At 35.1% G+C, this 11,910-nt stretch overlaps 1 protein-coding gene across 1 annotated transcript in view; it reads left to right on the top strand.

Moving 5' to 3' along the window:
- MUC19 (mucin 19, oligomeric) overlaps positions 1–11,910 on the top strand; it is a 180,252-nt gene that overhangs the window by 66,761 nt on the left and 101,581 nt on the right. Inside the window, 5 exon segments of the mRNA XM_030822800.1 lie at positions 6,503–6,601; positions 8,147–8,176; positions 8,312–8,383; positions 8,616–8,717; positions 9,090–9,209. Of these exon segments, the coding sequence (XP_030678660.1) occupies positions 6,503–6,601; positions 8,147–8,176; positions 8,312–8,383; positions 8,616–8,717; positions 9,090–9,209 (423 nt within the window).

Consider the following 11,910-nt stretch of genomic DNA (forward strand, 5'->3'; position numbering starts at 1 on the left):
CACTCTTTTATAATACATAGCCAAGCAGATATGACCTACTACACACATGTTCTCAATATAAATGATTATAGTCTTCAAGTAGAAGGACTTGAGAGCACCATTTATTACACATAGTTCACCCTAAATTCGTCTCTGGAAATGAAGCAAGTGAGTAAGCTGAATCTGTGAAGAACCTTCCTTAACCTAATTTCTTACATATTGTATCTCTGTTGTAAATATCTGATGACCTGGTTAAATATTCGAACACACCAAAAATCCTTTTATCACAAACAGAATGTAATTTAATTAGTCGTAGTATCAACCTGATCCTTAATTTGCACTGACACTAGTAGAATCGAATAGGATTTAAGCTCAAGAAACCAATGGAAAAATTTAAAACAAAACAAAACAAAACAGGAAAATGGTGGCTGCATAAATTAGAGTCTATAGATACCTCTTTCTTCAAATCATAAAGATCAAAACAGAGTCCACACCTATGGTGTGTAGAGGAGACAGAGAAGAGCCGGACTCCAAAAACTGGGAATGATGGCTCTGAGGCTCACCATAGGGCTGAAATATAGGTAAGGGCATCACAGAAAATAGAGAAGTATAGTGAGGTCCTAATAGTGGTAGAATACCATGATTCTAGTGGTTCAATCAACTAGAGTTGAGCCTCAGAAGGAAAGCCTCCCAACTTGAGTGGAAAATGCTGAGAGAAAATCTGGGACCTGGCAGGTCACAGAGCCCTCATGATTGGAGTTGAAAGAGTATTGGAGAATGCATGAAAGTCTTTGGACAGGGGAGCAACCCTTGGAGCCTGGGTGCCAAAGGAAAAAAATAAGTATGGAAAAATAAGGGTCTCAATAAAACAAGATAATAATGAAAGCATCAGAAGACAGACAAGGAAAAAGTGCCACTTATAAACGAAGCTCCCTCACTGTAAGAACATAAGAGGGGAGCCCTTTATCTGGGAAATCTGGGAAGTATACGGAAGCCTCTCTGCTGCCCCCTGCGTAGAATCTCCTGCTATTACTGGCCCACAAAACAATGAAAATAATAATAATAATAATAATAAAGAAATTCCAGTATTGATACACAGCTATTCCTTTATATACATTTTCAAAAACTTTGCAGCAATAGCAAGCAAATTCTAAAGATCTAGTCATGAAGCAAAAGAATACAAAAATGTAACATCAACGTGAAATAACTAAGGAAACAACCACAGCTACAAAGATACATCAAAATTACAGATTAAAAATTAAGAGTGGAAATAGATAAACAGCAGGAATGTTAAATTGGAATTGGTGAAAACCCAGGAGAAAACTGAAGAAAAAGAAAAATTATCTCAAAAGACCAAATAGCAAGGTGCTCCACTGAGAATAAATAAAACTGAAAATACAGCAAGGATATTAGAGGATAGAAATGAGAAGAGGTAAACCCTACCCCTGAAATATTGCAGACACTTTCAGAAAAGGTATAATGGGCTAGAGAATGATATAGTTTTAGGAAACAAACAAAAGTATCCAAGACATATTATTGCCATATCTGGAGAAGAAAAAGCAATGAAACAGAACTAATATTTAAAATTATAAATAAGGAAAAACATTCTTAATTTAGAAAAAAACCCCTAAATCTGTGTAGTGAAAGAACTTATCATATACCTGAAAGAATTACTCCTGAAGCGTCAATTATGCAAAGTATTCTGAAAAACAATTGGACTTGCTTTACTCATAGATAACAGGTAGTAAGTAGTCAAGCGAATTATTTAAATCTCACGAGCTAAGTACAAGAAGCTTCAGTTTACAAAAAAGGAAAAATGAGCATTCAGGAAGAAACTAATGCTTGATTATTTTTATTACTGATTTTTAGTGACTTTTTCAAAATTAAGGCATCTTTTAATGTAATTCATAATATTAATAGTAGATCTAAGGGAAAAAAATGACCCACAGAGGCTAAAAAGGTATTTGATAAACATTGAATAATCATTTCTAATGGGAAAAAAAGACCACTCAAAATAATAGGAATGAATGGATACTTCCTTAAAACAGGGCCAGACTTGGTGGCTCACGCCTGTAAGCACTTTGGGAGGCTGAGGCAGGCAGATCACTTGAGGTCAGGAGTCTGAGACCAGACTGGCCAACATGGCAAAACCCCATCTCTACTAAAAATAAGAAAATTAGTTGGGCCTGGTGGCGGGTGCCTGTAATCCCAGCTACTTGGGAGGCTGAGGCAGGAGAATTGCTTGAACCTGGGAGGCAGAGGTTACGGTGAGCCGAGATCACACCACTGCACTCCAACCTGGGCAACAGAGTGAGACTCCGTCTCACAAAAATAAATAAATAAATAAATAAATAAATAAATAAATAGATAGATAGATAGATATAAAGTACATATACCTCAGCCACACATGTAGTATCTTAATAAGGAATTTCTAAACCTATTCCACTAACTTCAGGAACAAGGTAAGGAGACATGCAATCATACTACTATTTAACAGTTTCTGGAGTTATTAATAAATTGGATTATATAGCAATTGATAGCATAGAATTTGAAATAGAAAATATGAAACTATTTCTATTTACAGATGATCTAATAGTGTACATGCAGAACCCTAGAGAATCAATGGAAAAACTATAAGCAGTAAGATAATTTAATAAGGTACCAAGGTACAAGATTAATCTATAAAAAAGAAGTCTTCATAAATGCAAATAATAACAAGTTAAAATATATATTTGAAGAGAAAACTCCAATTTATGTAAACAACAAATAAGATAAATTACCTTGGAATAATCCGAACAAGATAAAACTTACATGAGGAAAGCTTTAAAACTCTCCTTAAAGACACAAAAACATTTTTGACCAAATGGAAAGGCAATCTATATCAGCGTGCCCAAGACCCCTTCAAGTTTTGGGACTTGCTAGAAGACTCACAAGACTCAGTATAGAATCATACTTGTGGCTATGATTTATTGCACAAAAGGATGCCAAGCAAAATCAGCAAAGGGAAAAAGTGTATAGAGCAAATCAAAAACTAGAATAATAGAAGATGTGAATTGAATTACAGAGAAAAAGAACGATAAGTGATTCTTAAACCTCTGAGAAAATGATCAACTTCACACAAGAAAAATGCAAATCAAAACTACACTGAGATACCATTTCTCACTTTTTAGATTGGCAGAAATCCAAAAGTGTGACAACAGCCCTGTTGACAGTTCTGGAAAGAAACAGGTGGTGCTCTGCGTATTGCTGGTGGGAGCACAAAATGTTACAGCCTGGAGGAGGATAACTTGGCAAAATCTAACAGAATTACAGACTCGTTTATCCTTTGACCCAGAAATCCTGCTTTTAGTGCTTGTGAAGCTAGACAACCAAAATATAAAATAACATATGTATAAGCTTTTCATACCGGCATTGTTTTTTTATAGAAAGAGCCTGGAAACAACTCATTAAAGACACATTGAATAAAAGATGACAAAAAGCAGCCCTACGCCATCCTAATAGAAGAGTGAGAAAGATCTCTATGAACTGATCTAGTTATTTCCAGAATTTATTGTAAAGGAAAAAAATAAATCAGAATTGTACATACCATTTATACCTTTATGAAAAAAGAGGGATGTGTGTATGTGTGTGTACATATATGTGTATATGTTTTGTAAGGATATGAATTATATACACATATGCAAATATGTATACAAAAAACACAGAAGATAAACTAAAAACTAGTGAAAATCATTACTTATAGGGAACAAACCAGAACAGCAGAATTTTGAGTTCTCTGAATATTCTTTTAAATATTATTTTGGCTTTCAAAAAGGAAAATGTCATACGTATTTTTAAAAACACAATTAAATCAAAATAAAAAAAGCAAACCCTAAAACTGAAAACCAACCAAAACAAGAGAACCTAATTGAATATCAAATTATAATCACATGGAGAAAATAATTATTTCACATGACTTTAACACACAGTAATCAGACAGTATATGCTAGTGTCATGTATTTTAATGGCAAAAAGACTGCTAGGAAATTTTAAACTTCATTCAGTAATTTTCTTCTTAGTAGTTACATGAGTGTTCTCACTTTGAAGTGGTTTTTTATATATTACAGAATGAAACAATTAGTAGTTATATGAATGTTATTAGAAATCAAGATTTTAAATGTAAGAGAAAAGAAATACAATAATTAAATCAGGTCTGGACGAAGTGCTCACGCCTGTGATCCCAGTACTTTGGGAGGCTGAGGCCAGCAGACTGCTTGAGCCCAGGAGCTTAAGAGCAGCCTGGGCAACATAGTGAGACCTCCATCTCTACAAAAAAAAAAAAAAAATACAAAAGATTAGCTACACATGGTGGCACATGCCTGCATCCCAGCTACTTGGGAGGTTGAAGTGGGGAATCACCCGAGCCCAGAAGTCGAGCTGTAATGAGCAGTGATTGCACCACTGCACTCCAGCTTGGGAGAAGGAGTGAGATCCTGTCTCAAAAAAAAAAAAAAGAAAGAAAAAGAAAAGAAATCAAATAATTAAGTAAATTTCTGTAAGGTTCATTTGAGTGAGAAATATATCTATATAGACTTATGATAATATATACCATTTATATAAATCTAAATATATGATATTTATATATACATATATGTATATAGATATATTTATATATACATATAAATTTATATTTATATATTTATATTTATATATATTTATGTATATATAGATTTATATATATGTATATGTATATTTTCATATATTAGAAATATATACAAACTTATTACAAATATATGTGATATACCCAAATATAGGTATAAATATATACACTTCTAATATATGGAAATATATATCTTCCAATATAATACATTTATTATCTATATATTTATTTGTCTTTATATCTTCCACCTCTGGCCACTGAAATGGCCTAAAAGCAGTGGTACCCTAACAGTAGTGTGCACCCCTTGTCAGCCAGTTTGGGCTCCTAAATGTCTGTGTTCACTCTTGCTTGGAGAAATGGTTAATTCCAGGTCTTGGACATGAAAAGTACAAGGTGAGCTTGGGACTTCTTGAGTCAGAAAATAAGGAAGCATTCAAAGACTAAGGGAGCTCTGCCCAAATGACAAGGGTGCTAAACTGCATGAGTTCCTGTTGGCCAAATTTGGAGAATTTTGAGCACTGAAAGAAGTATTTGTAATAGATTGAGGCACATTGATAATACTGAAACATACATGCCCCCAATGATAATTAATAAAAAGAAACAACCACAGCAACATTTGATAATGTTGGTAGTGACTATCATGTCAAGTCCTTATTCTGAAGATTGGTAATTAAAGAGAAAAATTAATCAATTATCAAGTATTTTTATTAGAAACTATGGATCAAGATATTCAAAGAGTTCCAGTTGATCAGAGAAATCTCTCTTTTTAAAGAAAAATTCCAACTAATAAAGGAAAAGGATACAGTTGGAAAAATCACTGTTTTGAAATGCTGAATGAAATAGACAAGGAGCATAAATAAATGCTGAAATCATTGAGTGAAAGGTTGACTAGGACTTGGATGTTTGCCTGATGCCAAAGTATCACCCAACAGATTACTTGCTAACTGCAGAATCGAAAAATGCTTTACACTGGAGAGTTCTGGTTGTCACCACCTAAACCTAGTGATCAAAAGTAGCATCACTGATAGTGGGGACTTGATGTTATGTGTCTCCTTTTGTGATATATCACCTAGAAATTATTCCTGCCCAAAATGATGAACCTGAAACTAATCAAATTCTCATATCCCTTTCTAGATATTCTAAATTTAGCTATTCTCCATGATGTCAATTAACTTATTCTTTTATCCTCTGGATGCTCTGAAAACTGAAAGTGAATACAGGAGTTTAACTGCAATACAAGACCAACCTCTTCAATGTTATGAAATAGAATTAGAATTTCTGCTGGGAGAGATAGGGAATTTGCATTTTTAATAGGCTCACCAGATGATTCTTACACACATTAATGTTGAAGAATTACTATCATTCAATATTCTTGAACAGAGAATATATTTGTGATGAAGAATATTGACCTGTTAATTGGGTAAAGAGGAAACAATTGCAATATTTTAGGTAGGAGGAAGGAAGACATGAATTTGGGTGGTGAAAGTAGCCATTGAAACATCATAAATAACCAAGTTGAGTTTAACAAATTTTATCATATTACTTTTATCCTCCTCTTTTCCCCCTCCTCTTCCTCCTCCTCCTCCCTCTTCTTCAAAACAAAACAAAACAGGAACAACCAGAATATCAGGTGAATTGACAACACTGGCAGGAAGAATGACTGGGATGCCAGGCAGTGAGTTGGGATTTAGTATCGAGTAAATGGCTAAATAATTGCAGAAGCTTATTCATTCAAATCAATTACACTGATCAGAAACAAAGCTATTGAAATACTCAGACAAAAGGATAAATAATGGGGATGTCTAAGAATATTTAACAGTTGCCTTAGTTTCCTAGAAACTTTGGAAATTAATGTAATCCTAACTGCCTTTGTATGTTGACCAGGTTCAACAGAAGGGTCTGTGGAAGCCACCACCAGCGCAGGCAGTGGAAACACAGCTGGAACATCAGGTACTGGGGCCACTGGCCCTGGAAACACAGCAGGTAAGACAAAGCACATCTTGTTGTCAGAGCAATGGTCAAACACAAAGGTTTTATATATAATTAGCATCAGTCCAAGTGAGTTTTAAAAAAAGAAGTTAATTATAAGAGAATGAGGAAAATTCTAGCAATAATAAGTTTAATAATGAATTTTTGTCAAAAAGCATTTGCAGCATGGCAACAGTCTATAGGCAGAACCTCGTTATTTTTCAAATTGGATACAACTGGAAGATCAGATGCCGCAACCACTTTAGCTTCCCGTGAAGTCACATTTGAAATATTATTTATATCTAAAATTATGTTTAATTAGCAGAAGTGTGAGCTCTGATATCAAAATTTAATTTATCAAAAGAGATTATGAAGAATTCAGTACTTGTAAATAGATAAATGCAAATGTTACCGGAAAGTGCGGGAATCCTCGGTTCTTTTCTAACTTGGAAGAAATAATTCAGCCAAGAAGTGCATAGCAAGGATTAAGTAGCAGAGTTTATTGAAGGAGGATGAAGTACATTCTTAGGAGTGGAAAACAGTTCCGAGCTGGTAGGGCTGAAAAAATAGTAGTAGCAGGGTTTATTTAAATATGAAGTACACTCTGAAACACAAGACAGAGCGGGCTGCTTGAAAGAATGAGCCAGCAGCAGCTAGTGCTGGGGGACTGCTTTTATGAGAATCTTACCTGATTATTCATGAAGGGGCGTGAGGGGTGTATTACTTGCATGCATGTTTCAGGATGTCTCTTTGGGCGCGCCTGCTCTGTCGTTGTACACGCTAGTACACACATTGCATGTCTCATTAGCATTTAAAATCTCCACCCAGGGATGTGCTTTTTACTCTTACAATGAGCAAAAGTCTACTGCAGGACAATTTTTTGGAGGAGCGTGCATGCTCGTCAGTGGGGGAAAGTCCCTAACCTGATTATCTCCATCTAGGGCCTGGTAAGTCCCCTTCAAGGCAAGAGAAGCTCAATCACAAGGCCAGAAGTAGCCAGTGTAGCTGTTGTCTTTTTTTGCTGCCTGTCAGTGGGCGGCACTGACTATGAGTTGACAGCGTCTCCAGGACTTCTTTTCCCAGGGGAGTCCCTTGCCTGCTCATTTTTGGCTATCTGCCTACTCTAACACAAACACTTGTATTTTGGTCAGACAATATTTATTGAGAGCTTAGTAATGTGTTAGGTACCAGAAGATGCTCTTATATTTACAAAGCTTAGAATGTTTAGAATAAAGTAATATTTAAACACATGAAAAAAGCAAAAAGTTAAGTAATATACAATTGGTAAATGCAGTTTGGAGAAGAATTTACTCTGGAATTATAACTTGTAGGTCATTCTAGAAAGAGGCACATTCAGTGTTGAAGGCAAATCAGGATTGTGATGGGGTAATAGTACCTTATCAGATTAACATGTACACTCTTTCTGAGCAAGAAGTCCTAATATCACTAAACTGAGTAAATATTGTGAGTATAAATATGCTGGAAGAGATTTCCAAGTTGTTTCAGGTCACAGTGATTGAATAACAGCGAGTTTCTTAAACTGTTTGTTTTCTCTGCAAGTCTCAGGCACACCTTTGGTACCACCTGGTAATTTTTTTTTTTTTTTATTTTTTTTTTTGTCGAATGATTGTGGAAAAACAAAAAAAAAAAAAAAAAAAAAAAAAAAAAAAAACAATAAAAAAAAATGTAAGGTCACTACTTTTTTTTTTTTACTAACCATTGGACCAACTCCTGGAGCTCCAGGTAGCAGCACCCCTGAGGAAGCAGGCACTGGAACCACCAGTTTTGGAAAATCAGGCAAGTCTGGACATGACTCCTTAACACTTCTCAACCCTGCCTTCCTCAGAAGTGTGTGATGTGGACTATTGGTCAGGCTATAACTGACATTAAATGTCAGAGCAAGGGGAAAGCATGGGGAAGATGCCCTTAATCCACTATACTTTAGAAATCTCAGTTCTGTGCTATCAGCATGGAATAGGGACCAGTACATTTGCAGCAGTGAGCCTGAACCATTGTTGTTGATAACCAGGGTCCCTGACAGTATCTGCTGCCTCAACTACCAGTAGCCCTGTGAGTAAACACACCGATGCAGCCTCAGCCACAGCAGTGACAATCTCTGGAAGCAAACCAGGTAGGTAAAATGGGAGACCCAGCACTTGCCAAGGGGCAATATGGGATGTTCATGTGAATACTGTTCCTCAGAATCAATGTCATGCTGTTAGGCAAGTAAATCACTTAACCTCTGTAACCTCTGTTTTCGTATCTGTAAAATGTGGGTCAAAGTGATCTATTTTGTGAGCTTGGGATGAGGAGCCAAGGAAATAGTGAATAGTGTATGTCAAAGTACATTTTTTAAATGTGGAAAGGATCATTACTGTTATCAATACAGAAAAATGAAGATTTCTGTAATCTTTAGGTGGAAGTTAATTTAAGTGAGAATTGGTTATCTCATAGCTTAAGAAATTCTGTGAATGCGTCCTTTCCATTTTTGCCTTTGCCACAGGTACACCTGGAACACCAGGTGGTGCAACTAGTGGAGGCAAAATTACATCTGGATGGTCCAGCAGTGGTGCCAGCACAGGCTCTTCAAATACACCAGCTGAGATTAGCAAAGCACTAAAAGGTCACAAAAATGGGAGTCAGTGCAGAAACTTGTTTATAAAAGCTTATTCAGTAGGGTATTAATTCAGTTGAAAATCTTTCCTGCCTCAAACTTAGAGCACTGTTATTTAAATATTCTGTGAATCCATTAAAGAGGTTGCCATTGTATGCTTTGTTATTCAGTATTTATGCACTATTGGGGGTATCAATTAGCGCAATACCTGAAATCACATATAATAAAAATGATCTGATAATTTAGATATTTTCCATTATTAAACTAGACTAGTGCAGCATTTTCAATCTGATATTATCACACGGCCAATTTAGAAATCACTGGAATGTTACTTGATACAACCATAATGGAGTTAGTTTAAAAAAAAAAAAAAAACAATAGTGACCCTCTAACACTTTATCTCACGGTTGGTCCATAATTGTTGTTTTTGAGTTAAGGGCTTCTTAAGATGTATTTGCTCATTTAGTTACAATTTCATTGTCTAAGTTCTGCATTTTTCCACACAAAATCACTTCGACAACAAGCTAACATAATTCAATATAGGCTAAAATACTAAATAATTACAAAATAATATGTTAGTTATTTTTGCAGATCATTAATTGATTATATGATTTTCCCATAATACAAATATTTAAGAATTCAATAAATTCTTCTCTGCCATGAATAATATAATATGCTGTTGGGCATTAAAAGGTTACCTTACATCAAGCAAGAATATTCAAATTTCAAACTAGAATTCTTTTTTTGCAATCTTTTGCAAAACACCGCTGTCTTTAGTATTTGAAATTGTTGTGGTTTAAAGTATTAGCATATTTTCCCATATGTTCTTTATTGAACAGAGATCTAGAACCTTGATGAACAGCTTTCCCCATTTCTAAGAACAATTTAATAAGTAACACTGCCTTCTGAATTGTTTAAACATTCAGAAATCAGTTTTCTTCCTAAAACCTTTACATGTGGGTTTTTAAAAAGGCTTCTTTTCTAGAATTTGCAAGTAGGGCTTGTCTGTAACTCATTTGCTCAAAGTTGACCTGTTGAGGAAATATGTAAACTATGCAATGGGTGTTGCAGATCCCTTGCTAAACAATGTTTGTGTCTCGTAAGACTTAACTTGCTCCAAATGACTGAAGAGATAGATTATGAATCAATTTATTTATTTATATTTAAATACTTCTCAGAAAATAAGCCAAAAAAATGCCTGAAAAATATAATTAGTAGGATAAAATATTAGTAGATAAAAACATTCTTATATCTTAGTTTCTACTGGATATATTTAATACAATATTATTTATAGTATAAACATATGAGGCAGTCATTAACCATTATATAATATCATGTATAAGTTATCTTAATCTGTTTTAACAAAAGTAAAAATGATCATCAGAAAACAACCATACAAAGTATAAAATGGACAAATGTTTTCACATATATTAACTTACTTGAATCTTACAGACACCCTATGCAGTCAATAATATATTAGTAATTATTCACATTTTATCTGTGAAAAAATCCATGTGTTTACCCCAAAATCACAGGAGAAGTATGTTGTTAGGCCAGGTCAGGGCCTGGATTGTTGATTCTTCATCCAGTCATTATCTTTTACTAGACAGACCACCAACATGGTGGATTTCTGTTAAAACTAGAGAAAGATCTTGTCACGTTGCCTATTTTTGTTTACGATTGTGTTCCTAGTGCCAAGCTCAGTTCCTAGTTTGGGTACTTGATAAATATCTGGTGGATATCTGGTAAATAATTCAGTAAGTGAATAGTAATTCCCAGTCTGGTAAAGGATGAAGAGGTTTTATTCTTATCAGAGAGGTAAAATAACAGGTCATATGGAAGGGAACCTTCAGGAAGGATTGGAGTTGTCAGGGGGTAGTAAACTCTTTTCTGCTCTACCCAAGTAGTGGAGTTTCACTGGAAACATGTACCCATACACACACAGACACACCACTGTGCAGATCCATGTCTCTACAGATCCAAGGTTTCCATCTTCATCTGGTTCCTTGGTGGTATTCTTGATGTATTAGGATCTTCAGAACCAGAGTCTTCTGGGTGATACTGGATTTCCCTTTATGCTCACATCTGTTCTCTGAGTCTTCCCCATGTTAGAAAATGTTACCATCACTGACTCAATTCACTCAGGTAAAAATATTATAGTTATCTTTGATGACTCTATTTTTTTTGTACCTCTCATATCTAAACAAGGCCTGTTACGGCTACTTCCAACACATATCTTGACCCTATCCACTATTCTGTCTCCTTTATCACAGTTTTAGCTCAAGCCAATCATAAATTGTCAGAACTTCTGAAATCACCTCATAATTGTTCTTCTTAATTCTATAATGCACCCCCTGCCATTTATTTTCTACAGAGTGTAAAGAGGGATTTTAAATGTATATCAATTGTATGCTATTTCTCCCCTCTTTAAAATTATAGCCCCTTGCATTTAGAAAAACCTTCAGTCTTCCTCCCCTGATTCATAACATTTCGCTTGCTCCTACATATCTGACCTTACCTTGTAATATTCCCAGCCTCAGCTCCCATTATCCAGCTATACTCAACTTCTAGCTCTGCTTTTCCAGCAAGCATAGCTCTATCAGATTTATGATCTTTGTAATGGCTGTTACCTCTGCCTGGAATGCCATTCTCCTAGAGCTTCACTAGCAGGTTGCTTCTTGTTATCAGGCTTCAAAATAAAGACCATCTT

Source organism: Nomascus leucogenys, chromosome 11, assembly GCF_006542625.1.
Source record: "Nomascus leucogenys isolate Asia chromosome 11, Asia_NLE_v1, whole genome shotgun sequence".
In the NCBI taxonomy this organism is placed as follows: Eukaryota; Metazoa; Chordata; class Mammalia; order Primates; family Hylobatidae; genus Nomascus; species Nomascus leucogenys.